The following is an 18,426-nucleotide window of genomic DNA, read 5'->3' on the forward strand; positions in this document are numbered from 1 at the left end:
TAGGGCGGAGCCAAGATGGCGGACTAGGCAGACGTTACCTCGGATCCCTCTTACAACAAAGACACGGAAAAACAAGTGAATCGATCACATACATAATAATCTACGACCCTGAACAACAAACACAGATTTAGAGACGGAGAACGAACTAATACGGGGAAGCAGCGATTGTTTCCAGAGCCTGGAGCCAGCGTACCAGTCAGGTACGGCACAAGCACAGAGACCTGCTCCACCCCCCTGAACTAACCCCGGGAGGGGGACCAGCCGGTTCCACGGGCGGCGTGGGACGCAGCCGGTAGGAGAAGTCCCCGGGAGGCAGTGACTGATCTTGGAGCAGAAAGAGCAGCATCCGAGCCGGGGAACCGTCCCGCAGGGATTTCGACTGCACGCAGGCGGCTTCATTAACATCTGAATAGCCTGAGCCAGAGGGAGAACTCTGATAGGGATCTGACTGCATTTTTTTTTAGAGGATTTTCTGGAAAAACTAGTTTCCCAGTGATGGCTCGGAGACAACAATCCATATCAAACCACTTAAAGAAGCAGACCGTGACAGCTTCTCCAACCCCCCAAACAAAAGAATCAAAATCTTTCCCAAATGAAGATACAATTTTGGAATTATCAGATACAGAATATAAAAAACTAATTTACAGAATGCTTAATGATATCACAAATGAAATTAGGATATCTGCAGAAAAAGCCAAGGAACACACTGATAAAACTGTTGAAGAACTCAAAAAGATTATTCAAGAACATACTGGAAAAATTAATAAGTTGCAAGAATCCATAGAGAGACAACATGTAGAAATCCAAAAGATTAACAATAAAATAACAGAATTAGACAACACACTAGGAAGTCAGAGGAGCAGACTCGAGCAATTAGAATGCAGACTGGGACATCTGGAGGACCAGGGAATCAACACCAACATAGCTGAAAAAAAATCAGATAAAAGAATTAAAAAAAATGAAGAAACCCTAAGAATTATGTGGGATTCTATCAAGAAGGATAACCTGCGGGTGATTGGAGTCCCAGAACAGGGAGGGGGGACAGAAAACACAGAGAAAATAGTTGAAGAACTCCTGACAGAAAACTTCCCTGACATCATGAAAGACGAAAGGATATCTATCCAAGATGCTCATCGAACCCCATTTAAGATTGATACAAAAAGAAAAACACCAAGACATATTATCATCAAACTCACCAAAACCAAAGATAAACAGAAAATTTTAAAAGCAGCCAGGGAGAAAAGAAAGGTTTCCTTCAAGGGAGAATCAATAAGAATATGTTCTGACTACTCAGCAGAAACCATGCAGGCAAGAAGGGAATGGGACGACATATACAGAACACTGAAGGAGAAAAACTGCCAACCAAGGATCATATATCCAGCAAAACTCTCTCTCAAATATGAAGGCGAAATTAAGATATTTACAGGCAAACACAAGTTTAGAGAATTTGCAAAAACCAAACCAAAGCTACAAGAAATACTAAAGGATATTGTTTGGTCAGAGAACCAATAATATCAGATATCAGCACAACACAAGGTCACAAAACAGAACGTCCTGATATCAACTCAAATAGGGAAATCACAAAAACAAACAAATTAAGATTAATTAAAAAAAAAATACACATAACAGGGAATCATGGAAGTCAATAGGTAAAAGATCACAATAATCAAAAAGAGGGACTAAATACAGGAGGCATTGAACTGCCATATGGAGAGTGATACAAGGTGATATAGAACAATACAAGTTAGGTTTTTACTTAGAAAAATAGGGGTATATAATGAGGTAACCACAAAAAGGTATAACAACTCTATAACTCAAGACAAAAACCAAGAAAAACGTAACGACTCAACTAACATAAAGTCAAACACTATGAAAATGAGGATCTCACAATTTACTAAGAAAAACGCCTCAGCACAAAAAAGTATGTGGAAAAATGAAATTGTCAACAACACACATAAAAAGGCATCAAAATGACAGCACTAAAAACTTATTTATCTATAATTACCCTGAATGTAAATGGACTAAATGCACCAATAAAGAGACAGAGAGTCACAGACTGGATAAAGAAACACGATCCATCTATATGCTGCCTACAAGAGACACACCTTAGACTTAGAGACACAAACAAACTAAAACTCAAAGGATGGAAAAAAGTATATCAAGCAAACAATAAGCAAAAAAGAAGAGGAGTAGCAATATTAATTTCTGACAAAATAGACTTTAGACTTAAATCCACCACAAAGGATAAAGAAGGACACTATATAATGATAAAAGGGACAATTGATCAGGAAAACATAACCATATTAAATATTTACGCACCCAATGACAGGGCTGCAAGATACATAAATCAAATTTTAACAGAACTGAAAAGTGAGATAGATACCTCCACAATTATAGTAGGAGACTTCAACACACCACTTTCGGAGAAGGACAGGACATCCAGTAAGAAGCTCAACAGAGACACGGAAGATCTAATTACAACAATCAACCAACTTGACCTCATTGACTTATACAGAACTCTCCACCCAACTGCTACAAACTATACTTTTTTTTCTAGCGCACATGGAACATTCTCTAGAATAGACCACATATTAGGTCATAAAACAAACCTTTGCAGAGTCCAAAACATCGAAATATTACAAAGCATCTTCTCAGACCACAAGGCAATAAAACTAGAGATCAATAACAGAAAAACGAGGGAAAAGAAATCAAATACTTGGAAAATGAACAATACCCTCCTGAAAAAAGACTGGGTTATAGAAGACATCAAGGAGGGAATAAGGAAATTCATAGAAAGCAACGAGAATGAAAATACTTCCTATCAAAACCTCTGGGACACAGCAAAAGCAGTGCTCAGAGGCCAATGTATATCGATAAATGCACAGATACAAAAAGAAGAAAGAGCCAAAATCAGAGAACTGTCCCTACAACTTGAACAAATAGAAAGTGAGCAACAAAAGAATCCATCAGGCACCAGAAGAAAACAAATAATAAAAATTAGAGCTGAACTAAATGAATTAGAGAACAGAAAAACAATTGAAAGAATTAACAAAGCCAAAAGCTGGTTCTTTGAAAAAATTAACAAAATTGATAAACCATTGGCTAGACTGACTAAAGAAATACAGGAAAGGAAACAAATAACCCGAATAAGAAATGAGAAGGACCACATCACAACAGAACCAAATGAAATTAAAAGAATCATTTCAGATTATTATGAAAAATTGTACTCTAACAAATTTGAAAACCTAGAAGAAATGGATGAATTCCTGGAAAAACACTACCTACCTAAACTAACACATTCAGAAGTAGAACAACTAAATAGACCCATAACAAAAAAAGAGATTGAAACGGTAATCAAAAAACTCCCAACAAAAAAAAGTCCTGGCCCGGATGGCTTCACTGCAGAGTTCTACCAAATTTTCAGAGAAGAGTTAACACCACTACTACTAAAGGTATTCCAAAGCATAGAAAATGACGGAATACTACCCAACTCATTCTATGAAGCCACCATCTCCCTGATACCAAAACCAGGTAAAGACATTACAAAAAAAGAAAATTATAGACCTATATCCCTCATGAACATTGATGCAAAAATCCTCAACAAAATTCTAGCCAATAGAATCCAACGACACATCAAAAAAATAATTCACCCTGATCAAGTGGGATTTATACCAGGTATGCAAGGCTGCTTTAATATCAGAAAAACCATTAATGTAATCCATCACATAAATAAAACAAAAGACAAAAACCACATGATCTTATCAATTGATGCAGAAAAGGCATTTGACAAAGTCCAACACCCATTCATGATAAAAACTCTTACCAAAATAGGAATTGAAGGAAAATTCCTCAACATAATAAAGGGCATCTATGCAAAGCCAACAGCCAATATCACTCTAAATGGAGAGAACCTGAAAGCATTTCCCTTGAGAACGGGAACCAGACAAGGATGCCCTTTATCACCGCTCTTATTCAACATCGTGTTGGAAGTCTTAGCCAGGGCAATCAGGCTAGACAAAGAAATAAAAGGTATCCGGATTGGCAAGGAAGAAGTAAAGTTATCAGTATTTGCAGATGACATGATTATATACACAGAAAACCCTAAGGAATCCTCCAGAAAACTACTGAAACTAATAGAAGAGTTTGGCAGAGTCTCAGGTTATAAAATAAACATACAAAAATCACTTGGATTCCTCTACATCAACAAAAAGAACACCGAAGAGGAAATAACCAAATCAATACCATTCACAGTAGCCCCCAAGAAGATAAGATACTTAGGAATAAATCTTACCAAGGATGTAAAAGACCTATACAAAGAAAACTACAAAGCTCTACTACAAGAAATTCAAAAGGACATACTTAAGTGGAAAAACATACCTTGCTCATGGATAGGAAGACTTAACATAGTAAAAATGTCTATTCTACCAAAAGCCATCTATACATTTAACGCACTTCCGATCCAAATTCCAATGTCATATTTTAAGGGGATAGAGAAACAAATCACCAATTTCATATGGAAGGGAAAGAAGCCCCGGATAAGCAAAGCACTACTGAAAAAGAAGAAGAAAGTGGGAGGCCTCACCTTACCTGACTTCAGAACCTATTATACAGCCACAGTAGTCAAAACAGCCTGGTATTGGTACAACAACAGACACATAGACCAATGGAACAGAATTGAGAACCCAGACATAGATCCATCCACGTATGAGCAGCTGATATTTCACAAAGGACGAGTGTCAATTAACTGGGGAAAAGATAGCCTTTTTAACAAATGGTGCTGGCATAACTGGATATCCCTTTGCAAAAAAATGAAACAGGACCCATACCTCACACCATGCACAAAAACTAACTCCAAGTGGATCAAAGACCTAAACATAAAGACTAAAACGATAAAGATCATGGAAGAAAAAATTGGGACAACCCTAGGAGCCCTAATACAAGGTATAAACAGAATACAAAACATTACTAAAAATGATGAAGAGAAACCCGATAACTGGGAGCTCCTAAAAATCAAACACCTATGCTCATCTAAAGACTTCACCAAAAGAGTAAAAAGACCACCTACAGATTGGGAAAGAATTTTCAGTTATGACATCTCCGACCAGCGCCTGATCTCTAAAATCTACATGATTCTGTCAAAACTCAACCACAAAAAGACAAACAACCCAATCAAGAAGTGGGCAAAGGATATGAACACACATTTCTCTAAAGAAGATATTCAGGCAGCCAACAGATACATGAGAAAATGCTCTCGATCATTAGCCATTAGAGAAATGCAAATTAAAACTACGATGAGATTCCATCTCACACCAGCAAGGCTGGCATTAATCCAAAAAACACAAAATAATAAATGTTGGAGAGGCTGCGGAGAGATTGGAACTCTCATACACTGCTGGTGGGAATGTAAAATGGTACAACCACTTTGGAAATCTATCTGGCGTTATCTTAAACAGTTAGAAATAGAACTACCATACAACCCAGAAATCCCACTCCTAGGAATATACCCTAGAGATACAAGAGCCTTCATACAAACAGATATATGCACACCCATGTTTATTGCAGCTCTGTTTACAATAGCAAAAAGTTGGAAGCAACCAAGGTGTCCATCAACGGATGAATGGGTAAATAAATTGTGGTATATTCACACAATGGAATACTACACATCGATAAAGAACAGTGACGAATCTCTGAAACATTTCATAACATGGAGGAACCTGGAAGGCATTATGCTGAGCGAAATGAGTCAGAGGCAAAAGGACAAATATTGTATAAGACCACTATTATAAGATCTTGAGAAATAGTAAACCTGAGAAGAACACATACTTTTGTGGTTACGAGGGGGGGAGGGAGGGAGGGTGGGAGAGGGTTTTTTTTATTGATTAATCAGTAGATAAGAACTGCTTTAGGTGAAGGGAAAGACAACACTCAATACATGGAAGGTCAGCTCAATTGGACTGGACCAAAAGCAAAGAAGTTTCCAGGATAAAATGAATGCTTCAAAGCTCAGCGGAGCAAGCGCGGGGGTCTGGGGAACATGGTTTGCGGGGACTTCTAAGTCAATTGGCAAAATAATTCTATTATGAAATCATTCTGCATCCCACTTTGAAATGTGGCATCTGGGGTCTTAAATGCTAACAAGCAGCCATCTAAGATGCAGCAATTGGTCTCAACCCACCTGGAGCAAAGGAAAATGAAGAACACCAAGCCCACATGACAACTAAGAGCCCAAGAGACAGGGCCACATGAACCAGAGACCTACATCATCCTGAGACCAGAAGAACTAGTTGGTGCCCGGCCACAATCGATGACTGCCCTGACAGGGAGCTCAGCAGAGGACCCCTGAGGGAGCAGGAGATCAGTGGGATGCAGACCCCAAATTCTCATAAGAAGACCAAACTTAATGGTCTGACTGAGACTGGAGGAATCCCAGCGGCCATGGTCCCCAGACCTTCAGTTGACACAGGACAGGAACCATCCCCGAAGACAACTCATCAGAATTGAAAGGGACTGGTCAGCGGGTGGGAGAGAGACGCTGATGAAGAGTGAGCTAATTATATCAGGTGGACACTTGAGATTGTGTTGGCAACTCTTGTCTGGAGGGGGGATGGGAGGATAGAGAGAGAGGGAAGCCGGCAAAACTGTCAAGAAAGGAGAGACTGAAAGGGCTGACTCAAGACGGGGAGAGTAAGTGGGAGTAGGGAGTGAGATGTATGTAAACTTATATGTGACAGACTGATTGGATTTGTAAACGTTCACTTGAAGCTTAATAAAAGTTATTATAAAAAAAAAACTTAATGTAATGTTTAAATTTAAAAAAAATTAAATTTTTACTTATACATAGTTTAAGGAATAAAATGGTTATTCATGCCTTGTTAACAAAAAACAGCAGTCCTCTGACTCCAACGTGTATTTTTCTCCTCCCAAAGGCAGCTACTTTTGACTTTTTTTGGAATTTATTTTCATATCTTAAATAACATGCCTGTATTGCTGCTCCTGAGCCCTCGTGGAACAGTGGTTAAAGCGTTTGACTGCTAACCAGTCCCACTCTGTGGGAGAAAGATGTGGCAGTCTGCTTCCATAAAGATTTACAGCCTTGAAAACCCTATAGGGCAGTTTTACTCTGTCCTGTAGGGTCACTGTGGGTCAGGATCAACTCCTCAGCAGTGTGTTCTTTTTGTTTTATTGCTGCTATTTGATTTTTTTGTTTAAGTTTTAGGTTATCTGTTAATAACTTCTGGAAGATGAGGGTTTGCTTTCTTTCTTGAACATCTCTGTCTCCAACCACAGCCACATCCTTCCCATCCTGCATTTTTTCCTGTATACAACCCAAACCCACTGCCATCTAGTTGATTCTGACTGGACAGAGTAGAACTGCCCCACAGGGTTTCCAAGGCTGTAAATATTTTACAGAAGCAGACAGCACCGTCTTTCTCCCGCGGAGGCACTGGGTGGGTTCTAACCTTTTAACTAGTGCGCCTCAAGCCTCCTTTTCCCCATATAGGCGTATACCGTTTTGTTTAGAACAACACTCACTGTTTACATAAAAAGTATTTACTACTGAGTCATGAGGTATACTATGACTTGTTTTGCTATAACCAAAAACCAAAACCAAACCTGTTCTGTCAAGTCTATCCCGACTTATAGCGAACCTACAGGACAGAGTGGAACTGTCCCACAGCATTTTCAAGGAGCGCCTGGTGGATTTGAACTGCCAACCTTTTGGTTAGTGGTCATAGCACTTAACCACTACACACCAGGGTTTTCTCTTTTGCTTTCCAGCTTTTTAAATAGATACTTTCTGGAGTTAAGTCAATTTTTGGTTTATTTTTTGTTTTCTCTGTACTTCTCACTGGTTCATCCTCAGGCTTTCTGCTAGTTGTGGTATATGATATTTCATTCACTATGCTGGGGATCCAGTGGACCCTCTCAATCTAGAAACTCGGACCTTGCAGTACTGGAAAATTTGGGGGGCTTATTTCTTTGCAAATTTTTCTATCGTTTATTTTTTTGCAAATTTTTCTATCGGTATTTTTCTCTTCTGGAACTTCGGTTATTTTTATGTTGGACCTCCTAGACTAGTCCTTTGACTTTATTGTATTTTCTTCTATTCTCCATGTGTGTCTTTTTTTGCTGTATGTTCTGGGAGAAATCCTCACCTTTTCCTTCAGCCTTTCTGTTAAGTTTTGCTTTTTTATTTTTCTATCATCTTTTTGAGAGCTATTTTGGTCTTTATTTTTTATGGTACCCATTCTTTTTTCATGAATGTAGTCTTTTGTTTCTTTGAGGTTATTAATGATAATTTTTTTTAAAAGTTTTCTCCTTTCAGCACTTTATTGTGTCTTCCAAGTTGCTTTTTTTTTTCCTCCTGTTTACTGACTTCATTTCCAGTCTTTATTTTTGAAGTGTTTCTTCAAAAGCCTATGACTCTTAGCTATTTATTCATTTAAGAGTGGGCGCTAAAAATATTTGAAAGCTTTCTGCACTTGGTTGGGGCATATTGACTGTAGGCCTAACTGAAGTGCTATCTGACCAGGCTTTCTTTCACTGGGGAGCCCCTGGTATATCTTAAGGTCTTTTTTCCCTGGGCTAGTCATAGTCCCCTGAGATGGGCCTTCCTACGTGGAGTGTCTAAGCTGGCTGCCAGAGTTCAGAGGCTGATTTCAGAAGGAAAGTGTGTGTATTGGGGGGTGGGGGGAAGGGAGAACAATTAGCAAGTAAACTTTCTTTAGTTTCCATTTCAGCACAGTTTCACCAGTCTCAGCTATGTCTACTTTCCCCCAGGCAAGACATCCTGTTTTTCTTGCTCTGGCAAATAAATCTCTAGTCTTACGCCACAGTGCAGTATAGTTTGATTCTGATCACCTTCTAATGCAGTCTTATTTTAGCCCTACTTTGCCCCTACCTGGTTCCAAAGATACCTGGTTCCAGTAGTGTCTGACACTTTTGGGGGTTCTGCAGTATAATTTTGTTTCTTGGCTTACCAGATCTTTGGCTTTGAATTCAGCATTTTGGGATCCACTAACTCGGTTACCACCATCCAGCTTATAAAATTTTGTTGCCATCACCTGCCCTCATGTTGTCACAGTCCTTGTGGGTTTGTGCCCCTTTAGAGCCCCGTAAGGTTGTTGTGTTTCTAGGGAGTGGAGGCAATATCAGTGTTCCCAGGGGTTATTTTCTGACTCTTAAGAAACTGCAGAAAACTTGAGTTTTGTACAGGTTGATTTTTGGAAATATCCTGTTGCCCAAAGCCAATTGCTTTTTTTTAAGGCGTTAGGTGTTCTGCCTGGATTGAATCACTTGTTAGTATCTATGACAAAATTGGGAGCCCTGGTGGAGTGGTTAAGAGCTCGGCTGCTAACCAAAAGGTTGGCAGTTCCAGCCTCTGCTTGGAAACCTTATGGGGCATGTCTACTCAACATGGGATTGCTATGAGTCGAAGCCAACGCGATGGCAACTACCAACAACGACATGACAAAATGTGTTTGTCTTCCACGTTTTTAACGTGTGCCTGAATTTTAGTTTTGCTTTGTTTCTAGCTGACTTCAAACTTCAAGTTTGCTCAAATGGAACTTTTGCCTCCTGGTTGAATCTTGATGTGTGAATTGCTAATTAATTCTCATCTCCAGTGCAACTTGGAGTATTTAGCAACAATATTCAGTTTTGTTATTTTAACCCGTAGTGGGAAACTTTCCCGTTGCAAAAATTTGTCGTACGGGAGGTACTGTGGGGAATATTAATGGTTAGACAAGATAATCTTCTCTTCCTGAGACTGAGTGAAAATGATGTGCTTCATTATATAGAGAGGTGATTCAGAGTCAAACACAATATATTGAAGAAAACATTCTTGAGAAATTGATATGTTCTGTTTTCTTCTTTGTCACATGGAGCCTCTATGAGTTGAAATCGACTTGATGGCACCTAAAAACAACAATAACTTTTTCTTTTACCTTTTACATTTCTCAGTTTTCTCCCAGATATTTGGTAGTATTTTGTCCTGTGTGGTGGTCAGATACCAAGTGAGTTTAACTTTAATATGCAAAATAAACTAAAACCAGATGTGTTGAAGGTTTCAGGAAGTTATAATCCACAATGATTTATCTGTCCCGGTCATTCCAGTGTTTGATGGTTAGCAGAAGAAAGTAAATAAATTATGTTGGTCTTTTTGGAAGTGGTGATGTAAGACAAGTTCATTCTTATGTTTTTGTGGTTCCTTTTTTTTTTTTTGGTAAAAGACTGTTTCACTGAACGTCATTTAAATTTTTGTTTTTGTTTTAGAGAAAATAGCATAGCTCAGTAGCAAAATTTTGACTGTGATATAGAATGAACTTACTAGAGATGTAGAATAAAATTCTACGTTTTCCTAGATGTAAGAAAACTTAATCATAAAATAACATTTCAAAATTAAAAACACGAATTGATGCACATCGTAAAAATTTTAAGTATTTTGAAGTACATGTTCAGCTTGCTTCTGACCCTCCATTTTCCCCCTCAGAAAAACCTGTTAGTTTTTAAGCACTGCTCTGTTGATCGCTTATGTATATACTTGTTTAATTCTAAAACTCTGCAGACTTTTTACTCAACCTCTTTTTTTTCCAGGTGTCCTTGCTGGTCATGACAACCATGTCAGCTGTTTAGGTGTAACTGATGATGGCATGGCTGTGGCAACAGGCTCTTGAGACAGTTTTCTTCGAATCTGGAATTAACAGTGTTGTACATATTTTCTGTTCTCCGTTGGTACCTGGAGAAATCAATGCTACAGCCTATAGCTGTGAAAAAAAATTCTGCCTTGTATTTGCAGGTGAACATTTTTCTATTGAGATTATTATATACAAAAAGAAACTTTCAGTAAACTACAAAAAAAAAAAAAAAAAAGCAAAGGTGCTTGCTAAGATCAAAAGGGCCCCAGTGCATTAATTTGAGGAGTTTGGTTAATTTAGCCTTGAATTTTTGCTTGTCCTCAAGTCTAATTTTTTATTTTGTATAGAACAGAATGTACATGTTAGAACAGAATGTACATGTTATCGCAGCCTCTATCATGTTTGATTGTATGTATTTGCATTTTTAAAGAACTTCATTGGTAACTTCGTATACACAAGAACTGTCACAGTTCTGAGCTTTATAATGGAAGAACTAGGCACAGTAATAGGTGGAAGTGGTACTTACATTTGGAGAATATCTCCTTGAATTCTGACCATCCTTTTCAGTATAAAAGAGATCCTGATTGCTTAATGTTTAAGAATGCTGATAGGCCTGGATGCCACCGAGGCAAGTCCTTTCAGTTATCATTGGTTCCTGGCACACCCTTTGCCATCTGATTAATCTCCAAAAACGCTCACATTCAGTTCTTTGAGGGGGCAGATAATCTGAAGGCCAGGGAGTAGAGATGTTTCTTTGCCATTTAAGACATACATAAGAAACTTTAACTAGAATTTATTGTATTAATAAAAAGTAGATAGCAGTAATAGCACATAAATGGTCCTTAGCATTTTTAAAGGCTAGTTATGATCAAATGACATTTGAGTAGCCCTCTAAATGGTCAATTGAATTTTTTTCTATTGATTTAATATCCTGGAACTGAGTTAGTAGGATACTCATTATTCACAAGTTTGATGAACACTGGATTGTCACTGCACGTGAAGAGTCTGTCCCAGTGTCTTCTGTCAGCATACATCTGGATGGGAAGTATAGTGTGACAGTGTTACATTTTTGAGAGGAATGTTAAAGTTAACCAATGATTAAACCCAACCCAGTGCCCTTGAGTCGATTCCAACTCAAATAGCCCTACTTTATGAGTTTTATGTTCTTGTAATATAAAGTCTGAATTGATATAAGCTTTTTTTTACTTGTGCCTTCAAATTTCTTAAAATGAGACATTTAAGCTTTTTGCTGTTCTGTAGGATTTCTCCTCTTAGCACAAAAGAGTGCTTTCTAAGTGGTTTTGCTTCAAAGAATGCCTAGATCTCAGCCAAAAGAAAAACTCCTAAAGCAATTCTTGAAGGAGTCAGAGAAATATATATACTGAGCAGTTCTTCTGTTTGTCAGTGGTATACTGTGTCTGTTACTAGGAAGAAAACAGGCCCCCCTGAATTTTAAACAGAGATACTTTTCTCCCTGGATTTTTTCTTACAAATAAATCTAAATGATGGATAGTAGAAGATTGTTGGTCTTAATGGGGAAAGTTAGTTAGAAATGCAGTGTTTTGTAACTTAGTGAATTGTTTTAAGTTATTGTTGAGATAGATCACTGTAAACTTTTGGTCACTTGTAACCCTAATCTGAATACTCCCAAATTTTACCCGTAAGTTTCCATTTTTATATTGTGAATGTGCTAACTAGTGCATCAACTAATGGAGTATCATTTTTCTCTATTGAGGTCAGTTTTTATTAGGGAATAAAATGGATAAAAGCAGATTATAATATAGGACCAAACTAGAATATTTTAGATGGCAGGAATGAATGTATATTTCTATTTTTGTTAGTATCTATGAACTTTTTTCTAGTAGTATTTATGAACTATATCTCTTCATAAGGAGCAGCTCTTTGAGACAAGGCAAGATTTTAAAGGAATTTCCAATAAAATGGGGGAGGGAGGAGTTTGCCATGTAGCTCAGCAAATCATTCCCAAAAATAACTTCATGTATAGTATCTTTCTACTTTGAATGTTATTCTAGTAACAAGGTACTTTAGTCAAAGATTTTTTTGGAGAGGTGTTTAAAGCAATTCCCTTAATTGAATATGTCCTAGGCAACTTGAAAACCCTATCTAACACTTGTGGCAAATTATACATATGACAGAATAATCTCATTATGTCTTAGTTATCCAGTGCTGCTGTAACAGAAATACCACAGGTGGATGACTTTAACAAACAGAAATTTATTTTCTCACAATTTTAGGAAGCTGGAACTCAAAATTCAGGGTGCCGGCTCTAGTGAAAGGCTTCTCTGTTGGCTCTGCGGAAGGTCCTTGTCTCTTCAGCTTGTTTCCTGGTTCCTTGGAGATCTCCATGTGGCTTGACATCAGTCTTCCCCCATCTCTGCTTCTTTCACTATTGACTTGACACAACCTATACTAATCCTGTCTCATTAACATAACAAAGACAACCCCTTCCCTAATGGAATAATAACCACAGGCATAGAAGTTAAGATTTACAACACATATTTTTAGGGGGACACAATTCAAAACATTCCACTCTTTGGCCTCCAAAAATTCATATCCTTGCTACACACAAAACACATTCACTCCATCACATCATCCCAAAACTCTTAAATCAACTCCAAGTCCAAAATCTCATCTTCTGAATAAATCAAATATGGGTGAGATGTTAGGCATATTCCCTCCTGGGGCAAAATTCCTCTTCATCTGAGAACCTGTGAAACCTAGAATATAGGTTATCTGCTTCTAAAATACAGTAGCGAAACAGGCACAAGGTAAACATTTCTATTGCAAATGGGAGAAACTGGAGGAAAAGCAGTGTTAACAGGCATGGACCGAGTCCAACACCCACCAGAGTAAATTACATTAGCTCTTGAGGCTTGAAAATAATCCTCTGTTCTCTGATACCGTCTGGGCAGTGGCCCTGCCCCATGCCCTCTGGATTCTGGGTGGAGGACCCTCGGCCCTGGGCTTCGGCTCCACCTTGTAGGCCCATTGGGATGGCAACTCTGCTCCCTCGGCTTTGGGTGGCCCCCACACCCAGAACCGAGTTGGCGAAGATCCGACTCTTTGAAACAGGAGGCTGTGGCGTCACCCTTTGAAACTGAGAAGGCCCTACTTCCTGTGCTCCTTCCAACAGTTCTACCAGCTCTGAGCTGCTCCAGGGATGATCCTTTGCTTTTCTTGGAGGACATCAGGTATAGCTCCTTTGGCCTGTTACCTGCCTACCTAAGGAGCAGACAGCATTCTTTCCTTTCATTCTTTTGCTGTCCCCTTCAGTCTAAGCTGATGGGCTTTCTGCTGTGGTAGTTAGTTAAATCCATCAGTCACAGGCTTAATCTCTAACAAAAGATTGTGTAGCCACATCCTTGGTGAACATTCTAGGGCATGTGTCCATAGTTTGTGCAACAGAATTTTCCAGATCTGTAAGTGCTGTTTTCGTTTTGCACAGTTCATCTTTAAGTCCATGTCTTTCCTCTCGCATTTTACTATAAGCAGCAAGGAGAAACCATGCAGCCCATGGAGTGCCCAGAGGACACACCTTTCACCACAACAGTGAGGTACAAATTTGTGAAGGGAGCCCCAGCATCCTTGAAGACTGCTGTGATTGCTATTTTATGTAAGTCAGATTTGACAGTAGGAACTGCCCTAACTAAATTAAGACACAATTACGGTGCCAGCTAGGAGGCTGTATGTGATTCAAACCAGCATCCACTATATGGTGCTGTTTCTCCCATAGCCAAGATTCTCTGGTCCAGGAATCAAGGGGTGGAAATGGGAGTGGCCCCAGACACTATTACCCCTAGTGACCCACTCGCAAAATTTTTGCTTCCTTTCCCCACAACCCTATGCTCTGCGGGTCTAGGGGCCTTAGTTCCAAAGGAAGGAATGCTCCCACTTGGAGACACATCACTGATTCCATTGAACTGTATGTTAAGAATTACCTGGCCACTTGTGGCTTCTTATGCCTCTGAATCAACAGGCAAAGGAGTTACCATACTGGCTGATGTGATTGATCCTGATTACCAAGGAAAACTGGATTGGTATTACATAATGGAGGTAAAGAATAGGATGTCTGGAATACAGGAGATCCCTTAGGGTGCCTCTTAGTACTACCATGCCCTGTAATTAAAATAAATGGAAAACTACAGCACCCCAATCCTGACATGACTACTAAATTGGTAGTACTAATGGCTCAGATCCTTCAGGAATGAAGGTTTGGGTCACCCCAACAGGCAAAGAACCATGAGCAGCTGAGGGCAAAGGGAATATGGAATGGGTGGGTGGTAGAAAAAGGTAGTCCTAAATGCCAGCTATAACCACGTTGACTAGTTGCAAAAATATAGACTGTAATTGAGTATTTCTTCCTTGTTTTGATATACTTGTATGTGTCCGTGTGTATATATGTGTATGTGTGTATATATATATATATATATATATATATATATATATATATATATACACCAAAACCAAACCCCTTGCCGGTGAGTCGATTCTGACTCATAGCACCCCTACAGGACAGAGTAGAACTGCCCCTTAGGGTTTCCAAGGAACGGCTGGTGAATTTGAGCTGCTTTTTGGTTAGCAGCTGAGCACTTAACCCATGTGCCATATGAGGTATTTTTGTTTTGCTTTCTTCCCTCTCTTATCCCATTCCTTATTATAAAATATAAGATGTAAATAGGGCTAGTGCATTTTTTGGTTGTACACGTGTTATATCATCTTAGGTGCAGGTATGACCTTATGATTGTCTTTATTTAGAGATTATGTATGGTTTGAAGAGATGTGTAGAGATGCCAAGTTGACAAGGGGTGGACTCTAATGGTTAGTATGTGTTATCTTGGCTATGCCATGATTCTCAGTATTACGGAATTATCCTACATTTTGTGATCTGATGTTTAAGGGGAGTTTTCTTGGGGTTGTGGCCTGCATCCAACATACATGGACGTTTTGGAAAAGTTCGCTGCCTCCGACTTGTCATTCTCTGACCTTGGTTCTTGGGATGTGAGCCAGCAGCCTTCCACATCACTTGCCAATGCTGGGTTCATCAGCCCTCTGCAACTCCGTAAGTCAGGAGGCTGACCCATGGATTTGAGACTTACCGGCCCCTATAATTTGCGTGAGCCATTTCCTTGAAATAAATCTTTATATATTTACACATATATGCTTCACTGCTTCTGCTCTCTAGAGAACTCAGCCTAAGACACATTACGTCAGCTACCTTCCTTGTTAAACCTCTGGAAGTGACAGGCGTTCCAGTTGCTAAATATTTTTATTTGCAGTTTGAGTTCAACTGGTTGTCTAATTCTGTTGTGCATGAGACTTCCTGAAATCAGTGAGAATATATAATTTATAGAAACATTGTATAGTCTGACTCTTAGTTTTTCAAGGCTAAAAACATGGCCAAATTTTGCTTTAAGGAACGAGTATCATCAAGAATACTGCAGTTATCTGTTACCTATTTTTCTTCTTTGCCTTATAAGAAACATCATAAGGTAAGTGTGCCTCAGTGTTTATTTACGGACTATTTATTTCACTTCATAAAGAGTAAAAAAATATATATATATAAAGAGTAGATCTTTGAAATCTGGCAAGAATATTTTGAATATCTTACTCTTTTCTAAAACAAAGTGATTGCTGTGTGGTTCAGCAAATTCTTTTCAGAAAAGCTGCTTAACAAAGCCCTTCTTGCTATCAGTAAGGATTTCTCCTCTACTTTGAGGGACAGACCTGATTTCCATCAGCTCTACTATTAAGGATTTAGATGAAATGCCCAGATTTCCTCCCTAGCTCATTTTATAATCCTGATTCCATGATTACACACACATTACACACCAAGTTAAGTTTCCTCTTCATAAAGGCAAAGATTTGGGCTTAGTATTGCAACTGCAAGGGAGCCTAATAGGCAGCTCTTGCCATTTTAATTTTGACCCAGCTGAACGGATTTACACTGAATGATAATGGTGCCCTAGTCTCCTAGAGATAATGGATGTAGGTGCTTCTGGAATTTTAAAGTTAACCCATTAAAAGAGATGAATCTTGACTTCTCCAGGTGACAAGAATGAAACCTTATTATTGCTAAAAATTACTATGTAATTACTAAAAATTACTTCTAATTTCAGCGATTACTATTGCTAAAAATTTTCCAGTTAACATCACTGCCAGCTCTATAACTGAGGCTCTTCTAATACTTTTGATGTCCAAGATCTAATAGTAAATTAAGACTTTAACCATTTTCAAGTTAATTCAAAGAATTTATGCTTTGCTTACTAGTGAATGTCTCACATTTTAAATTATAAACACAATACTGTTGATGTGTTTGAAACTTACAGAAAGTGATTAAACAATCCCCCAAATGTGCCTGTCATTTCAATACTGAATGTATGGTTTCTTTAATCTTTTAGGGTACAACAGAATAAAGCTTTTCAATTTTTTTTTTTTTTTTAATTAAGTACTATGTTTAGCTTCTCCTTTCCCTTTTGCCATTGTGGAAACAAAATTTTAAACAATTTCTTAAGTCCTGCTAAAATTGCTTAAACACCCACAGGTTAGACCATCCTTCTTATAAGAAAGGAAGTTAGTTTACAGCACAATGAAACTATTTTGAAATTAGATTCAGTAGAATGAAGAACATTTCAGATTTACTGTTTTTTTCTCCCATTGTTAATTTTGAGTTGCCTCCAAGTGCTATATTTAAAAATATTGGCTACAATAACAGGTACTCATTAAGTTGGTTTGTAGTAGAATGTGTAAGCTAGCATTTCATATTTTAAATAATAACTTATAATCACAGATTGATGGTACATCTTGTATTAAGCAAATGTGTTTGCATGTTGGTAAAATTTCCAAAAAGTCCTTTTTTCTTAAATCCAATTACTGATTTTATAAAATACAATTAGGATAACACAGCATTATGATAAAAATGTTATTATTGATGTTAAATGTGCCCAACAAAATCTTACAATACAGTTGTGTTTTTTGTTTTTTTAATTAATGTAACTTCAGTGATATACTTGGTAGGTACTTCAAGCCTTTTCTGCCTTTTACACAATGGTGCTCTGTCCTGTTCTCTTCTCAAAGCATCCAAACTCTTGTATTGGTGTAACCTTATCCAAAGGCATCCACATCTAAGTGGATTTTTAAAGTTTATTAAAATATTTTCCGCTATTATAACATTCTGAAAATGGTTTTCTTCACCTAGAATAGTTTCTACACACTTGTAGCTAGCTGACTATGAAAATCAGTATTACTAGTTATGGAAGGTAAGCATGCTAGATTCCAGCTTTTCTGTAAGAACTTTAAACCAAGCAGATTGCAGGCTTGTACCATGACTCAGTAGTGCTCTTGGATCTTTTCTTGCACAATGATTCATTTCTTTATTTGTACAGTAGCTCACTGAAATAATGTTGCTGTGAATTGATACTGTGATCAATAAAGTGTTTTTTAACCAGATTTCATTGTAGCATGTTTTAAGTCAATTTTTCATAGGATTAAAAAAATAATAATTACCAGAACCAAACTTCAAGGCCAGTATTTTATGCTCAGCCTAATTCGTTTATCTAAACATGGGTAATTATTATTTTCTGCATGAAAAATTAATGAGCTGTAGGAAGCAGGGGATAAGGAGACTGGACTGCTAATGACCCATCCTTTGGTACCATAAATGTCTTCTGGGTCATCAGAAAGTAAAATTGTTATTCTTTCCCCGAAACTCCCTCAGGATAATTCAGTTCCCTTCTATATGATTTTTTAAATAACCATTCTACTGCTTAAA

The 18,426-nt window shown here is 38.1% G+C and overlaps 1 protein-coding gene across 1 annotated transcript in view; it reads left to right on the forward strand.

Annotated features, from left to right (window-relative positions):
* GNB4 (G protein subunit beta 4) overlaps positions 1–10,703 on the forward strand; it is a 65,450-nt gene extending 54,747 nt beyond the window's left edge. Inside the window, 1 exon segment of the mRNA XM_049882067.1 lies at positions 10,597–10,703. Within this exon segment, the coding sequence (XP_049738024.1) occupies positions 10,597–10,703 (107 nt within the window).
* Positions 10,704–18,426: the final 7,723 nt, after the last annotated feature.

This window comes from Elephas maximus, chromosome 1 (assembly GCF_024166365.1).
Source record: "Elephas maximus indicus isolate mEleMax1 chromosome 1, mEleMax1 primary haplotype, whole genome shotgun sequence".
NCBI classification, from domain to species: domain Eukaryota; kingdom Metazoa; phylum Chordata; class Mammalia; order Proboscidea; family Elephantidae; genus Elephas; species Elephas maximus.